General features: G+C 50.5%; 2 protein-coding genes across 2 annotated transcripts in view; one reads left to right on the top strand and one right to left on the bottom strand.

Annotated features, from left to right (window-relative positions):
- Window positions 1-8416, bottom strand: part of KIAA0319L (KIAA0319 like) — a 31697-nt gene extending 23281 nt beyond the window's left edge. The window contains exons 1-3 of the mRNA XM_058040440.1: window positions 8328-8416; window positions 6983-7149; window positions 2627-3279 (exon numbers count right to left, since the gene is read on the bottom strand). Of these exons, the coding sequence (XP_057896423.1) occupies window positions 2627-3279; window positions 6983-7124 (795 nt within the window). The 5' untranslated portion in view covers window positions 7125-7149; window positions 8328-8416. The remainder of the gene's footprint in view (window positions 1-2626; window positions 3280-6982; window positions 7150-8327) is intronic.
- Window positions 8417-8828: 412 nt separating this feature from the next.
- Window positions 8829-12511, top strand: NCDN (neurochondrin). Its single transcript, XM_058040441.1, has 6 exons — window positions 8829-9069; window positions 9411-10397; window positions 10533-10759; window positions 10935-11159; window positions 11380-11522; window positions 11821-12511. The coding sequence occupies exons 1-6, from the start codon at window positions 8968-8970 to the stop codon at window positions 12285-12287; spliced, it is 2151 nt and encodes a 716-aa protein (XP_057896424.1). The 5' UTR covers window positions 8829-8967; the 3' UTR covers window positions 12288-12511.
- Window positions 12512-16753: the final 4242 nt, after the last annotated feature.

Genomic DNA, 16753 nt, shown 5'->3' with positions numbered 1-16753 from the left:
AGTAAGTGCCACATCTGTGAAGTCTTTTAAGGTACTAAAATGTAGGTAATGTCACAAACCATTACAGAGTTAGTGCTGGTGGTAAAGAGACATTTCCTTGTTCCTTGTGGATGAAAAGCTTGCAGGAAGTGTGACAGCAGGAGCCAAACAGTGGGTTTGATGTGAGGGCAGGAATGAGTTCTCTGGCTCTGTTGCAACACTCCTGCTCCAGCCTTTCCCATCTGTCTGCAGAGCTGCTGCAGTGCTGCAGCATCCCTGCTCCTCAGCAGTGCTACAGTTAAATACTTCTCCTGACTGGCTGTTAAATGTGTGGCTATAATTTAAAATTGACAAGGAATTTACAATGAGACAGAAAAAAACCTGTCACTCACTTTAATGAAAAAGTACCAATCTCCCTAAGTTAAGGGCTGATGAGCAGGATGCACTGTGGTTTATCCTGGTTCCATTGCATGGATACAGTAAAACCAGAAATTAATGCTCAGTGCACATTAGCAAATGCCATTGCAGATGGCTGTGGAGCCATCAGAACTGCAAGACGAAAATTAAAACCCACAGAGGCAATGTTTTCCCAAAACTATAATTTTCCTTCTCTCTGAAGGAGAGAAGGAAAGCAAAGGAAAATATTTCCCTTCCATACATTCAATGCTCAGCAGCAGCAGAGCAGAAAAAGCACTTTGAATTCAAATCTCCTTTCCTACTTCAGGTGTTTGATGCTCTCAGGTGTGAACAGCCAGAACTGTCCCCATCTACCAATCCCTCCTAAATAACAGCAGGAAACACCCAGCCATGTGCTCCATGGATTGGGCCAAATGTAGCCCAGAAATTCTATTGATTTCAGCATGGGTGTAACTTTATTTTGGTCCCTCCTGGAAGGTCAGGCCATGTCCCAGGAACACAGCCCCCAATGTTTTATCCTTGGCTCACATTAAACTGCTCTTGGATTTGAAGTGCAAGGACAGCTGCAGAGCTGGCTTTGCATTTTGCAGGTAAAGTTGGATGGTTCAATAATCCTGGAATTAGCCCAGGTGGGTATTTTAATTCTTTCTTCTCCTCAAAAACTCCATCCTAAACCTCAAAAATGCAAATGCCAGGAATTCCATCATGTCACTATATTTTTGTAGAATGTTTTTAGTTTTTATATTTAAGAATTTGCATTTTGTTAAGAGCCATGGACTTTCTTATTAGCAAAAATCATCAAGGAAAATAAAAACCTTTCCCCAGCAGTGGAAAGGTTAATGTCAATGTGCACCCAACAGTGCACATTAATGACAATGGGAGCAATTCCTAAAGAAGGGAAATCCTGCATGTTCAGCAACATTTAGAAGCTGATTAATCAGTGTAATTTAATATTTGCAACCAGTTTACTAGACACACACTGGACAGTAATAGCAGGATAACCTGGAAAGCAAAACTGCAAAAAGAACAAGCAGGGAGATGTAAAAGCTGCTCCCCAAGAGCAAGAGAAAACATTTAAAAGTGGCTGCAAAGACATCTCCTCACATGTGTGACAGCTGAGAGAATGGGGTCACCATCTCAGCTCTACTCCTAGGAGGAGGAAAGAAGAGGGAGGGTGGAAATGCTGCAGCATTGCAGGGCAGAGAGAAAACTGAGCTCAAGTCAGCCTCAAATGCTGAGGGGGTTCTGGAAAATCCAACATTTGTCAGGTTTTAGTGCCTGGTTTCACATGTCACCCTGGCTGCCCAGCAGTGTCCCTTGGCTGCTCGCCACATCCTGCTCCAGGGTGGTGGCTCAGGCACTCACAGCCCTACCTGCAACCAGGATTTGGAAAAGTCAGTCATTTCCAGAACCAGAGGCACCAGTTTTGTACAAAGGCAAATCCCTGAAACGTGGCAAAAGCTATTTCAGGAGCAGTTTAACAAAGTAGAGTTATATTGCACCATCAGGAATGCACAAGCATTTTTGAGATAAGGCTCCAAAAATCATTTGCAGATGTAAAAATACAAACATCACTTAACAATTCAAATGTGCCAAATTCTCTGTAACATCATGATGTACTGGCTTAACACTGCATGTATTTGGAGTAGAGACTAAACTGATTTCATTCACCCAGTGCCAAGGTAAGCTCTGGAGGATTTGAGAAACTAGAGCACTCCTCAAAAAAGAGAACATTTGGAATTAAGATGCCAACTCAAGCAAGCAGATTGACATCAAAATACACTGTGAGCTCTATGCATGACTCTATAAAATAATGTATTTAACTGCCTTGATTCAGTATTTAAATGAAAACAGCTTTTTTAATTGTGTGGATTTGAACAGGTACCTTTACAGGTAACAGTTTTCAGCTCTCATATAATTACCACTGACATGTCACCTTTCCTTCTCATCTGGCAAGCACACTGTGTGATTATACAGAGGATAAGCATTATTAGAGACTCCATCCTGCCTCACATCCCCACTTCAACACAGTTTATCCCAGCTAAGAAAAGGGGGAAAAAAATCCACCCCAAAACCCAAATAAAAACCCAAACCACTGGCTGTGCCTTGTTGATAGGAGGCTGAAAATTGGTAACTTGAAAAGTTATCCCATCAGTTCCAAGTCAAAATCTACCTAAAGCCAGACTGAGGAGGGGAACAGCTGTCCCAGACTGCCCCACCCATCACTCACCTGGGGCAAGTCACCATCAGCATCCCGTGACCTGTTCACATTATTGCTCTTAGTAAGGATTGGGCTTCTGGGGTTCAGTTCTCTTGGATTCTGCCCATTTCTCAGCAAGTCTTGCTTTTGTTTTTCTTTCTCAGGAGCAGCTCTGTCTGCCACTAGGTGCCTCAGGACCTGATCCTTCAAGTGTTCTGTTGCACTTTGGCTGCTTCTGGAGTTCTCTGCCACATCCCTTCTCAGGAGCTGCACCCTGTCATCTGCCAACCTCCACTTCTGCAAGGATCTCCTCAGTCTTTTCTTCCTCTGGACAGGGATATCCCAGTCCAACCACTTGTGACTCCAAGTCTTCCCATCACCTTCCACGTGGAAGTTTAACAAGTGCTCTGTGCTTTTTGATTTCTTTAAAAACACCAAGACAGAATCTGAAAAGCCAGTTTTGTTGGCCTGACAGGTGCCAGGCATGGTGCAGTTCACCTGGATGCACATATTCTCCAAGAACCAAAAGGCATCACAGGTGGGGTGCTGGCAGCAAGTGGTCTGACAGGAGCTCAGAGTGTGGAACCCCTCCAGAAGCTGCAAATGGTGACCTGCCCACGATGTCAAACGGCCACCAAGCAGGATCTTCCCCAGCTCACATTTAGATCCGTTCCAGTTTGCATCTGGGAAAGAGGAGGGAAGACAAACAGACAATTCTCAGTCCTTTAAAGCAGTGGGTAATAGATCTCATCACTATTTGGGACACAGGAAAGTAAATCTGACTTCTGAAATCTCTACCTGGCCTCACTATCCAGCACTTACACAAGATTTGAAGGAGCAATCTGCTCCTCCTACCTAAGCCACCACCATCCTTTCCAAGAGCAGAAGTGACGACAGAAATGTTCCTGTTTCAGAGGAGCCCATAATGCCCACACTGAGCAGCTGGACCAAGGTCACACAGCAAGTTCAGAGCCAGAAACTGAACCCCAAAATGCCAAGCACAGCTCTTTAACCAGTTATGGCCCTGCCTCTCTGCCCATAGTCTGCCCAGAATGAAAACACTGCACACAGGGGCACTGGCCTGCTGCACAGCACAGAGGCATTTTTAACTCTTCCATGCTGATATTTGACATCAGTTGCTTATTCTGACTGAATTTGCTCCACTTGGGAAGTTAACAGGTTCTAGAAAAGAGTTCTACAAGGCAAAGCCTTGCCACCCACCCTGCCATAGTGTTTTTCATTAAAAACCCTCAAACATTTGGCAAAAATTTCAGTTAAGAGTCAAGTCACTTCAGGTCTCAGCTCTGCAGTAAGGCAGCAACTGCTTTGCATATGGATTCTTTTTTTCTTAGCATGAAAATTTTGAGTGCTTGCAGGGATCAATGGATTAAAGGCTTCCAAAATTCAGAGCTCTGCAGATTAAGGACTCCCTAAAAATAGCCTAATGACCTATGGGACTGTTCCACTGTGCTGTGTTCAGCATCCAAGCAATAACAGGTCATTGGAAGATTACTTTACAAACAGTGTTGCTAGATGGGAGTTGTGCAGCTGGAGAATATGCTCCAGATCTGGCTCCCTCCCTGTCAAGAATGGAGTCCTTGAACACAACACAAATGGGAAACATTTTTCTCCATTAAAATAAAGTCTGAATTTAAATTACAATATCCTGATTGAGAATGAAGTTGAGTTTAGTGACCAAGTCATGGGGACAGAGCTCGCTGTGGGTGTCTGAACCCACCACTGTGCAGAAGGGGGAGAGCACTGAAACGTGTAAAAGAAACTCTGCAAAAGTTCAACAGCAAGAGAAGAAGAGAAGTTGATACCAGGATTTTTAAAAACCTCAGCACCCTTGTCACACCTCATCAACACACAGCACTTCCCTGGAGAGAGAGCAGACAGGGAATCTGTGTGCCCAGGGCAGCTGCCAGCCTCACCACACCTGAAATGCCAGGACTGGCACTGTCACAGTCACAGCAGGGAGAAATTCCTGGCACCAACCTCATGGGGCTGGAATTAGAGCAGAATATGGAACGTGTGTACACACCAAACCCATGTGTATGCACACACACTCTCTCCAGACCTGGAGAAACAATAACAAATTGAAGAATTACACCACCCCTGTGAATTTCAATAGGATTTCATCCACTCAGATCTGTTTTGCCTGTAAAATTCCCTTTCTGTTAAAGGTGAATCACTGTTGCTAATATATCCTGAGCATGAGGGAAATGTGCTGCTTCCCACATCCCTAAAAATCCTTCCTCCTCCTCCTCCATCACTGCTCATCCATCTCTCCTCATGTGTCAGGCCTGGCTCACACATACCACTCAAATTAAGGCTTGATATGGAAGCAGTGAAATTCAGCAGCAGTTTCTAGTACCAGGCTTGGAACTGGGGCACACACAGAATGGGGCACATTGAAAAGAAAAATGTTCCCAGGGAAGATATCCCTTGTGACAAATCACTACATAACACAGGTATTGTATTTATTTATCTCAAATGTAAAGCCTGGATCCCCAAAAATATCTCAGCATGTCAGAGCCATGACTTAGCCTGGATGACACAACACTGCCATGCTGAGAACATTCTGCTTCTCTTTTAACACACTGCTAAAACAAGATTTGAATAATATTTTGGCTACATTTCATTTCTAGAACTCTGTTAATGGCCACTTGGGACATATTTCTTTGAAATTAGCCAGTATGTTCTTCTGAATTGCTGTACATGGACAGCTTAAGACTCAGATAACTCTCAGGAATGACAGAAGTGAACAGGCAACTCCCAGCACACCAGATGTGAATTTTCCACAGAGACATACTGATTTTCACTTTGCATTTTCAAATTCCATGGCCTTTGCTGGGCATCAAACATTCAGACAACTCTACATGCCCTGGGAGAAAACAAAATCTACACTTGCAGTCATTTGTGGAAAGCAGGAACATTCTTGAGGATGAGTTCCCTCCTAAGCTCAGCACCACACAAGTCACAAGACACCTGCACAGTGGGTGTGCTTAGTCACTTTTCCATCCTGTTTTTGTCACATCAGTGCAGAAAACTGCTCTTCCCTGGAATTCAGGAGTTCCTGTCCCAGGGATGCAGCTCCCAGCCTTGCTGAGCTGCAGGGGAATGGAACACAGAGCTTCTATTAATAACTTCAGGTTTACAGACTTGCCCAGGCAGTTAATCCTGCCTGATAGCAGATTAATGATTAAAGACTTGACTCTGTGGACTTTTTAAACCTGCCACACAGTCACTCAGTCAGTTATGTCAACACAGCCCCCTTGTGTAACTCCACATGACCACGCTCATTTCTAGGCAGCCAGAACTCCTCCTCAGCTTCACAAACAAGCCCAAAATAACAAAAAGTCTGCAATGGAAAAAATGTCCACATCAGGGTAGCTATGCCCATATAATTATATTTATTTCTGCACACGTAAAAGCTTTAATTTAATGGACTCTACACTCATTTAACAGTTGGAATTGGTGATCTCAGAGCTGCACTGTTCCAATCTTAACAATTCTGAGTCCTGGCTTTAACTCTTCCAAGCAGAGCAGCCCTTAAACACATCAACACTGTCTAGAACACCCTCTAGGAGCTCTAACTCTGAACTTCCAAGAAATTACTAAAGCCAGGAAACGCAGGCAGGAAGCTCAGTTGAAAAGGAAACACTCATCATTCAAACACACAGCCCTTAGCAGGAATACAAACATGTTTTTCCAGGGTCTGAATTAGCTGATTAAAATCACACAGCTCATTAGCTTAATCAAATCTGCCACTGGGAACTGTCCAGGAAGGTCCAGCAACACAACAGGGACGCTGCACATGCCCACATAACTGGGAAACAAAACAAACCAACCCCCTTCCCAAACCAAACATCACACAATCCATTAGAGGAAAACTTCCATCCAAGCCACTAACTTTGTTATTTACTTGAGCAGGAGGTTGGTTGCTCAAGTTTGAACAGGAAACAATAAAAAACAAACATACCCACTGCCTGTAGGCAAATAAAGACTTCTGACACACTGCTCTTGGGAAGAGCATTAAACATCTTAGGGCTAAAAAATATTCCTGCCTTTCCAGGTTGATTTCCGTAAATTAAATTATTTTCCAGATTATCACTTGTCCCTTTTGTCAAAAATTAAGGTCAGAAAAAAGCTCTCTCTGAGATACAAGCTACACTTTTGAGAGCTCATTTAGCAGCTGCTAAGGGTGGTGCTTTGTTTGGTTTGAAAAAAAAACAACAACTACTTTGGTTTCTCAGTAAAACCAACCCTATAATGTCTACCAGTAAATCATTTCACTTTTCTCTCAGAGTATTTTAAACAACTAAGAGGGACAAAGAGCATAAAAATCCACAGACAGAGTCCCAGAGAGAACAGAAGAGTCACCTGCAGAGGAGCACGAGGCACACAGGCAAGTGCACAGGTAGAACAGCTGCAGAATTCCCAGCTCCCTCACAGCTCTTCCCAGGCAGTATCGGGACAGGAACCGGGTGCTGATGCTGGGCTTGGCTTCCAACCTCTTCTCCATGGCCTTTGTGGGCAGCAGCAGGGTTCTAGAAACAAGCAGGGTGTGAAACACAAAACATCCTGTGGCAATTGAAAGGTTCCTGCACGGATCCAGCCAGAGTGCAACGTGAACAGAGCATTTGTGGAGGAAAAGGAATGTCTTATCAGCTGGGATTAGTCCAGCTGTTGCTAAGGAACTATCAATGCCTGATACCAAAATGAAATTTGTAGTGGCACAGCTCCCAGTGCTGAGTGCAGAGAGCCTTTCCCTTGTGGTTTTCTCCTCCAGACCCCATTTTTCATCTGGTATCACAATAGCTGTCCACTGGTATCCAAACAGGCATTTAGGGAATTCCAATTTCATATATGCCTGAGGACTGGACACCCAGCAGCTGCACGAGGATGACACAGGCAGGGACAACCCCTGCACATCTGCCCGGAGATGTCACCACAGGCACGTCCGTGCTGGCTGGTGCCAGCCACAAACAGGGAAATGACAGCACAGCAACGCTGCGAAACTGGGAACTAACGCCCTGGTTTGCTTCTTGTTGTGCTCCACAGGGCAGAGATCACCAAACTTCTCTGCCTTTCTAAAGCCAAAGGCTATTTAATAGCCTTACATGCTAATTGAATGCAAATTATCTCTAGGTGACGCGGTAGGAGAACATTAATTATTTCACAGGTAATAAATAGTATCTATTTTAAGGGAGCAATGAAAGCATCATTAGGCACTAAACGGCATTAAATAGGCCAGTTCTGAGAATGCAAAGGGAATGCTGTGACAGAGGGAATGCTACTACAGGGAATGCTGTGACAGGGAATGCTGTGACAGGGAATGTTGTGGCAGGGAATGTTGTGGCAGGGAATGCTGTGGCAGGGAATGCTGTCACACACAGGGAATGCTGTCACACACACGGAATGCTGTCCCAGGGAATGCTGTCACAGCCGGATCCAGCAGCGCTCCGCAAACACCCAGAGCTGGTTACACCTCGAGGAATTGCACTCAACCGTCCGCAGCAGAGCAGGAACAGACGCAGGAGCAAAACTTCACGGGGATGAGGGTGTAAACACACGCCCGTTCACCCAACAGGTCCTGGAGGGAACTCTGCGCCGCCCCAGCCCCGGTGCCCGCTCCTGCCCGGCCGGAGCCCCAGCACGGAGCCCCCGCGGCCGGGCCCGGGCCCCGCGGGAGGCGCAGCGCTCCGTGCCGCCGGCGCGTACGTACCAAGGGCGCATGGCGAGGCTCGGCGGCTCCTCGGCGGCTCCTCGGCGAGCTCAGGCGGGCACCGGGCGCCGGGCACGGCCGGGGCTCCAGCGCGGCGGGCCCGGGGGCACCGCGGCCTCCCGCCCCGCGGCCATGGCGGCGCACGCTCACCCGGAAGCTGAACGGCTGCCCGCCGGCACCAGGGCTGGGTCCGGCCGTGCGGGCAGTGCCAGGGCTGTGGAGTCCCCGGCGCTCGCTCCGCCACCGCTCCCGGTCGCACCGGGCGGGGCGGGCGCGGAGGCCGCGCAGCCACAGGTGATTTGCCCACAGTTCCGCGCGGAGGCGGCGGCTTCGGGCACCGCCCAACAAGGCCGCGCGCGGTTGGCCGGCGGCGCGGAGGCGGCGCGCGGATTGGCTGCGGGAGGAGGCGGGGCCGGCGGCGCGCGCCCGCGGGCGGGGCGCCGTGAGGGAAGGGACCGGAGCCGTGAGGGAAGGAGCGGAAACCGTGAGGGAAAGTACCGGAGCCGTGAGGGACAGGGCCGAGGGAAGGAGCGGAAACCGTGCGGGAAAGTACCGGAGCCGTGAGGGACAGGGCCGAGGGAAGGGGCCAAGGGAAGCCTGCCCGCGTTCCCCTCTAGTCCTTCAGCCCCGCTTCCCAGCCATGGCCTCGGACTCCGGGGACGGGCTCGCCACGCTGAAGCGGTGCCTCAGTGTGCTCAGAGACCCGAGGAACGACAGCGAGCAGTTCGCAGCGCTGCTCCTGGTAAGGAACGGCGGGATCGCCTCCGGAGGGGGGAAAGGGGAGGGCAAACACCCTGCTGGACACGGGAGTGCCCGGGGGATGTGGGGAGGGGGATCAGAGCAAAGCTGCTTCAGAGCTTTGGGGTTCCCTTCAGCAAAGCAAGAGAGCCTGGCCTTGACCTAGGCCGCACTCTTGAAACACCGTGGTAAATGTCTGGATTAGCACTGGAGCAAGTGCCAGTTCAGTGGGTACTTCCCTGCACTAAATAAAGTTGTTTTGGTATCTGATTTGCAGCAGTTCCATCTTGTGCATGTACCAGTTCCTTTTGCTGTGCTCACTCCCACTCCTGTTTTGCCTCGTAGGTGACCAAAGCAGTCAGAGCCGGAGAGGTGGATGCCAAGACCCGCCGCCAGATCTTCGACGCGATCGGTTTCACATTCCCGACCCGCCTGCTGATCTCCCAGCAGCCCCCAGCCGACTGCCCCCCGCACACCTTCCGTGCCCTCGGCCTCACCCTGCTGGCCTGTTTCTGCACCGACCCGCAGCTAGCTGGGCACTCCCAGATCCTGAACAAAATCCCGACCTTCAATGACATCCTGCTGTCCCCCTGTGACCCAGACTGCACATCCATGGTTGATGATGTGTACCAGTGCCTCAGTGCTATCCTGGCTACAGCCAGGGGCCCCAGGGCGTTGGTGACCAAAGGGACAGTGTCTGCCCTGTGCCAGGCCTACCTGAGTGGTGGTCATGGCTCTGAGCGTGCCCTCACACTGCTTGTGGGGCTGTTGGCCATAGCAGAGGCCAAGTGCTGGCACAGAGATGCTCCACAGCTCCTGGCTGTGCTCTCCAAACTCTCCAGTGACTTCCTCAAGGCTGAAGACATGACCAAATTTGAGCTGTGTGAGGTTCTGCCTCGCTTCATCCCCCTGTCACATCCTCTCACAGAGAACTCTCAGGGCTCTGAGTGCCTGTGCAGGCTTTACAAAGGGCTGGCTGACGTTTTGGGCAGCAAACTCAGCCAGGCCCAGCGGGACCCCGCTCTGAAGCTCGCAGCCAGCCTCGTGCAGGCCTGTGGGGCTGAGTGGATCCCAGCAGGGAGAGCTGGCAGCAAGTTCCTGGCCCTGCTGGTGAACTTGGCTTGTGTGGAGGTTCGCCTGAGCCTGGAGGAGCCAGATCCCCTGGAGGTGGAGGGCAAGAAGGAAGTGGTGACAGCCTGCTATGTCCTTATGGAGATGGGCATCCAGGAGTGCCTGAGGGAGGAGAACCCTCTGCTAGAAAATGTGCAGAAAATGCAGCTGATGAGGATCATGGAGGAGGCATTTGGAGCTGTAATATTCTACTTGAGACAGGTAAGGCAGGGCTGTTAACAAAGAGCAGGTTGTGGGGGTGGCTCTGTACTCTCCCTCTTGTCCCACTGTGATTTCCAGACCTGTGGTAGTTGATGTACAGTGGCAATAATGTGTCACTTTGCTTTCTTCATGCAGGTTAAACAGGAGGAGCTGCAAGATCCTTTCATCTTTGCCTCTGTTCGAGTCCTTGGAGCCTGGATGGCAGAAGAGACATCCTCCCTGAAGCAGGAAATCTGTGAGCTCTTGCCTTTCCTTGTTGATTATGCCAGGAAGCTTTTCAAGGAGGGCAGCCCAGCTGAGAGTCCTCCCCAGGCAGAGCTGGTCAGCACTGAGGGCTCTGCCTTACCCCACGATGCTCTGAGGTGAGCATTTTCAGCACACATTTATTGCATTTTAGTGCAAACCTGCTCAAATATTTTATTTTATTTTCATTCTCCCTGCAGTGCCACTTCCATGGGGCTTTCTCCCCCGAGATGGATGTAAATGCAGGGCTCAGACCCATTCTACCTCATGCTCCCAGTTTCTTTCCCCTTCCAGATTTCTGCTCCCTGGCTTTTGCCATTTGACAGCAGAGGACAAACCCCGGGACATCCTCATTGCTGAAGGGGCCCCAGCACTGCTGTGTGAGTACTTCCTGCAGCAGTGGGAGGTTCTGACCTCCGAGCCCACGGCCCCAGCACCTCTGACAAGCACTGAGATGAGTCTGCAGACCGTGTGTGGGATTTTCCTTAACCTGGTTGTGACTGCTCCAGACCTGGTCAGGTAACAGAGCTGTGGGGGCTGGCTCTGAGCTTGGCAGTGGGAAGAAAGGGTGCCTTGTGCATCAAGCTTGAGGATCTGTTAACCTGCCATGCTGAAAAGGAACATTCCTTTTTCAGCCCCAATTCCATTATATTTTTGGTGCTGTGTTTAACCTTGACATTCTCAGGTGCTTCTGGCTCTGCTCAAGAAATGTGTCAAAAAGAGTTGATTTTCTCTCTAGGCGTGACAAAACCTTTTCCTCCTTGATGGATGTGTTGCTGAAGTCTCTTCCACTTCTGCTGCCCCAGAAGCATCACCTGGTTCTGGCAGCAAACGTTGCCACTCTGGGCCTGATGATGGCCAGGATCCTGGCAGGGTCAGCAGGTAAAGGAAGTTGCCATTGGCAAAGCTGCATGGGCAGAGACCAGGAGCTGGGGCCAGGCATGTGGGCAGTGCCAGGGCTGCAGAGCCACAGGTCTGGGCTGGACAAAGCAAATAGAAGGGAAACTGGTCCAGCTTGTCATTAGAAAAGTGATAAACCAAAAATGTTAAGGAGCAAGGAATGCATGAAATAATCAGCATGGTGTGCTGGGTGAAGAGATTTCTAGGAGATATTCTGCTCCACAGGGCCCTTCTCTGAGTGAGCGAACTGCATTGTAACATTGATTTCCTTTTCTCCCAGCCCTCCAGGGAACACAACGGGCCAAGGAGTTCTTTGGAGCTGCCATTGGCTTCCTGTGCCAGGCCCACGTGGCTCAGGCAGAGCCCAGCAGTGACAGGCTGGCCCTGGCCGTGTCCCCCGCCTACGCCAGCGCCTGGGACGACATCGCTGAGCTCTGGTTCCTGGGGATGCAGGCCTGGGCTGGCTGTGTGCCCCTGCTCCCCTGGCTGCCACACACCGCTCTGGGGGCACGCTGGCTGCAGGGAATGGCACAGCTGCTGTCCCAGGTCACTCCAGCCTCTGTGGATTGTGAGCTGGTCACTGCGTTCCAGGCCGTGCTGGTGGAGCTGGCCAGAGCCAGCCAGCAGTGCAGGGAGGTCATCCTGTCCCACCAGGGCACGGAATGGGCCAATCTGTATGGAATGGCAGCTCTGGAACAGTGTCTGGCTGAGCAGAGAGGAGCCAGCAGCACTCCAGGTGGGAAATGAACCTGCACAAGGTCTGTTCAGCACTTCTGCCAGATGGGCACAAAAAAAACCCCATTTTAATGACCAAACTTCACAAAACTGGAGTGATGCAGCAGCACCCAGCATGATCAGCACTGTCCACATCTGTGTGCAGAACTGCTGCCCCTCAGAGCATTTCACCTTGCCCTTGCTCGACCTGTTGTGAGGATTTCTCTGTAAAAACAGCCTGTTTTGTTATTAAAGATATTTTGTCAGTTTGTTTTTTTAAACTCCTCAGTGCTGGAATTTCTTTCTGCCCAGGGCCCTGACAGGATGCTTGCTTCTCCTGTTACTCACAGTTTTGTCACAGTAAGCCCTGTAGGTTTTCACCTTACTTTCTCTGACTCCTGCACTTATTACTAACTACACACAGAACCCTGAAAAAGACAGGAATGGGAAAAGCTTTATTATTTACTGATAGCACTGGGAATAACCACTTGTGACTTGAAGATGCTGTGCTGCTGGATGATCCCCCAGTTAATATCCTCCACTGTTACCATCATCCTAAGTTCACACCTAGAAAACAGGCAAAGCAAGTAGTGCTGGCAAGGTTTTGCCCCATCAAACACTTGCACAAAGTACATCCATGGGATTTTCTATGCTCCCTCTCACTGCCAGGATGGGATGTACAGGGAGAGATTTCCACTCTTGCAAGGTGAAGGATTCGGTCTGCTCTGCTCCATTTAGGGTGTGGAAGCCAAAATGGGTGAGCTCCCCCTTGCTGATTCCGAGAAAAGAGAAGAGAAGAGAAGAGAAGAGAAGAGAAGAGAAGAGAAGAGAAGAGAAGAGAAGAGAAGAGAAGAGAAGAGAAGAGAAGAGAAGAGAAGAGAAGAGAAGAGAAGAGAAGAGAAGAGAAGAGAAGAGAAGAGAAGAGAAGAGAAGAGAAGAGAAGAGAAGAGAAGAGAAGAGAAGAGCCACATGCACCGTGGAGTGAACCTCTTGTAGCACCGGCTTTCCAGTTGCAGTTCTGGGGTCCCGCGTTGTCCCGAGGGTGTTTCCCAGGAGGAGCGGCTGCGCAGGGTGGCTGCAGAGGCTCAGGCTGATCCGAGCCGCGCTCCCTGCTCCCGCTTTTCCACCAGGTGTCAGCCGAGGAGTTCTCTGGGAGCTGCTGCCTCGCCGGGACCGCTCTGCTGCCAGCCCGAGGCGCTGATCAGAACTCATTGGAGGGGGCTGAGAATCGTCTGATCAAGGGAAAATCAAGCACGAAGCTGCCTCACAAGGAGGGCTGGCTCTGGGTGTATTCCTGCTTTACGCTGTGTTTTTGGCTCGCTGCTTTATTAGAGCGAGTGCCTTACACAACTGGAGAGGAGGCTGCTGCTCAGGGAAAGTATCTTTAGATCTTTTCAGCTCAGCCCTGAGCAGCCAGTGCAAGTTGGAACAAAGGCAGGTGCTGCCAGCAGAGCCGTGCGAGCCAAACCAGCAAATGAGCCTCCTGGCCTTGGAAAAGAGCAGAACTTTGTGGAGCAGGGCTGGGAGAGGCTCCTCAGCCTGCCAGGAACACATCCCTGCACCTCAGGGACACAGCAGCAGGAAAAGCTGTCAGAAAAACACCCAAACCCTCAAAGCCTTTACCTTCAAGTGCTCCCAGTCCTGTAAGCTCTCTTGCCTCTGGTCAGGGGTGTGGGCTTCCCATTAATGACAGCCACTAATTAGTGCTAATGAGAGATATGACCTGTATCACCAGGAGGATGTTCTGCTATCCCAGTGCAGTGCTGGGCTTGCTGTGGGCAGCTGATCTGGTTTGGCCATGGTTCATTCCCGTGGGCAGTGGTTGGAGCTCCAACACCTGACCAGAGATCCAGCCTGTGCCTGCAGTTCCAGCACTAGCATGGTCCTAACCCAGAGGCCTTTGGCTGCTGGTCTGTAATTTCCTGAGAGGTTACCTGGGAACCAACTGAGAACCCTGTTTTATCCTTCCCCATCTTAGGGAGTGGGGTTTGGCCACCAACGGGTGCCTGCAGAGGAGCATCTGCACCTCATTCTCACACTCTTTGGTGTAAAGTCCCCTCAGGTGTGGGCAGGACCATCTGTGCCCTGCCAGAGCTGGACCCTCCCTGGGACCCTGATATCTTGTCATGCACTTATTTCCTTGCATGAAACAAAACACACTCCTTGTGAGCCCCTCACAGCTCTGAGCTGACAATGGAAGGGGTGAGACACCAGTGTGGCTCTGGGATGTTACCAGGCTGAATGCCAGTGGAGGAGGCAGATCTCCTCTTTGCTCTCTTGTCCCAGGGCACTTTCCCAACATTCCTGGACAGAGCATCCCTAAAAAGACAGTTTTGCCTTCTCAGGACTGAGTGCTAACAACATGAGCACTGCATGCTCAGGAGGGGAGGGCCCTCGTGCCACGTGGGCATCTCCTCTGGCTCCATGTGTGCCAGTGCACAGGCCCCAGCACGCCTGGCTGGCCCAGCCCACGCGAGGGAGATGCTGCCCTGGCAGCCTGGCCAAGGCTTCAAAGGCTGCAGGATGTCCTCAGCCACCCCGAGCTCTGCAAGCCCAACCACAGGTTCTGCCTCTGGCAGCTGGCATCCGTGGGCACTGATGATCTAGTGCCAGAGAGGTGGATGTGGCATCATCTCACATCCCCTCTCTGCCAGTGTTTGAGATCCCAGCATGGAGTGGGACTGCAGCCAGCAGCACCCAAAGCAAACTGTGCTTTATCTCCCAGTGCATTTCCAACACCAGGACAAGCTCTGCAGGAGCAAGATGATTGTTCACTGTGCTCCTGCAAGATGGACAAGGCCCCAGAGGAGCAGATCCACATTCTGTTTCTCTTTGACAGTTTAAATGTCATAATGCCATTGCAAACCTGACCGTGGTATATGTTATCTTACAGCATTTATTCATCTCACCCTAAAAGCACTGGCAATAAAATTAAATATTTCATAAAGTTATTTGGCTGCTGTGCTTCCAGAACCCAGGGCAGCACCCTCCCTCCTGCCATGAGATGTAGCAGGGGTGGCACAGCTGGACTTGTGATCCTTAAACAGGGATGCTAAAGATCAGGGAGCTGTGTTTGAGCCTCCTGTGCTCAGGTGACCCCAACAATTGTCCTGGCCAGGCTGAACCAGGAACAAACCCAGGCAGCTGCTGGGAGAGTGTGTTGACAACCCCCTGTGTGACAGTCCTGGGCCCTGCTGGGACCTCGGGACAGCAAAAAGTGAATAATTGTTCATCATGGTTTAATGAGTGCCTCCTGTCCATGAGAGGCCCAGGGTTTGGTTTGCCCTCATCACCAGACAGGTGCTGTACAGAGGGGCTGGGGCACTGAAGGACTCAGGCAGGTCTTGGACATCTTGCAGGGACAATTCTGCTTCTTGTAGGGCTCTGAGGGTGCTGCTGGGCAGGACACCAGGGCTGGGAAGGTGCTGATTGTGCTCCCAGAGAAGGTGAGAGAAGGTGCCGGGGCAGGGGAGCTCCTGGGGGTTTCCTAAAGCCCAGAGTCTGTTGCAAGGTTCCTTTTCTCCTTCCTGAGCCCTGCTGTGTTGGACTGGGGAGGGTGACACCCCCTCACAGCCCCACAGCTCCAGGCTGGCCTGGCCCTGCCCCAGCCTGATGTGTTCCCACGACCCCAGTTTGCCCAGCACGTTCCGTGAGGGGCAGTGGGACAGCTCTGCCTTTTGTTTTTCCTTCCCTTTGTCTGTCAGTGTTGCAGGTTTCCTCTGCTCTCATTTTTGAGTGGAAACACAGCTTCCCTCCAAGCTGCTGCAAGAAACCATCCTCCTGCTTGCCTGCTGTCCTGGGCAGGCTGACTCCCAGCCCTTCCTGCCTGCATTTTGCACAGTTTCACCTCTTTTAGATAAATAAAGACTCGACATTATACGCACTAGACGAGCGAGGGACATTAAGAATGAACTGGAACATAACTGCAAAATACAGCATGTCCAATCCAATTTTTCCTAGCAAATGAAATGGATCTGGTGGAAAATAAATACAGAACTTCCAGGAGCAGCGTCCTTGAAGAGCATTTGAGGGGGATGAAGAGATTTGAATGGATCAACCCTCTATACCTCTTCATATCCCTCCTCCCACCCTTAAATGCCATCTTTAACAGAAATAAATTAGAATAAACGATCAGCCCATGCCTCCTAAAGACAGGTGGCAGGGTAATATTAAAAGAAATGAATAAAAATTCATTTAATGAGCATTGTTAATTAAACCTGGAAATCAAAGAGGTCTGAGTTGTGGGAATTCAGAGGAAAAATGAAAATGAAGGGAGCTGTAGCTCGGGGCGGGAAGAGTGGAATTAAATTAACTGCAGTGTGGGGCTGTGTTTGTTGATGTCGATCACACAGCGCGGCGTGCTAAGCTGGGGGTGAAGGGTTTGTGCTCTGCCCCACGTAAAACACGCGCTGCCGATGGAAGGTCCCGCCCTGCGGGTGGCACGGGGAGCCCGCGGGGACCCGCGGTGACACCGGCCACGGGGAGCTGTGACCGCGTGT

Source organism: Melospiza georgiana, chromosome 24 (genome assembly GCF_028018845.1).
Source record: "Melospiza georgiana isolate bMelGeo1 chromosome 24, bMelGeo1.pri, whole genome shotgun sequence".
Lineage (NCBI taxonomy): Eukaryota > Metazoa > Chordata > Aves > Passeriformes > Passerellidae > Melospiza > Melospiza georgiana.
Note: the sequence above shows the minus strand (reverse complement) of the source record. Positions and strands in the feature narration are given on the sequence as shown.

Bases quoted from the DNA above. Each gene is read 5' to 3' on its own strand.
- NCDN (XM_058040441.1), top strand. From the start codon at position 8,968: ATGGCCTCGGACTCCGGGGACGGGCTCGCCACGCTGAAGCGGTGCCTC. The intron at 9,070-9,410 runs GTAAGGAACGGC...TTTGCCTCGTAG, and splicing joins AGTTCGCAGCGCTGCTCCTG to GTGACCAAAGCAGTCAGAGC. The intron at 11,523-11,820 runs GTAAAGGAAGTT...CTTTTCTCCCAG, and splicing joins GATCCTGGCAGGGTCAGCAG to CCCTCCAGGGAACACAACGG.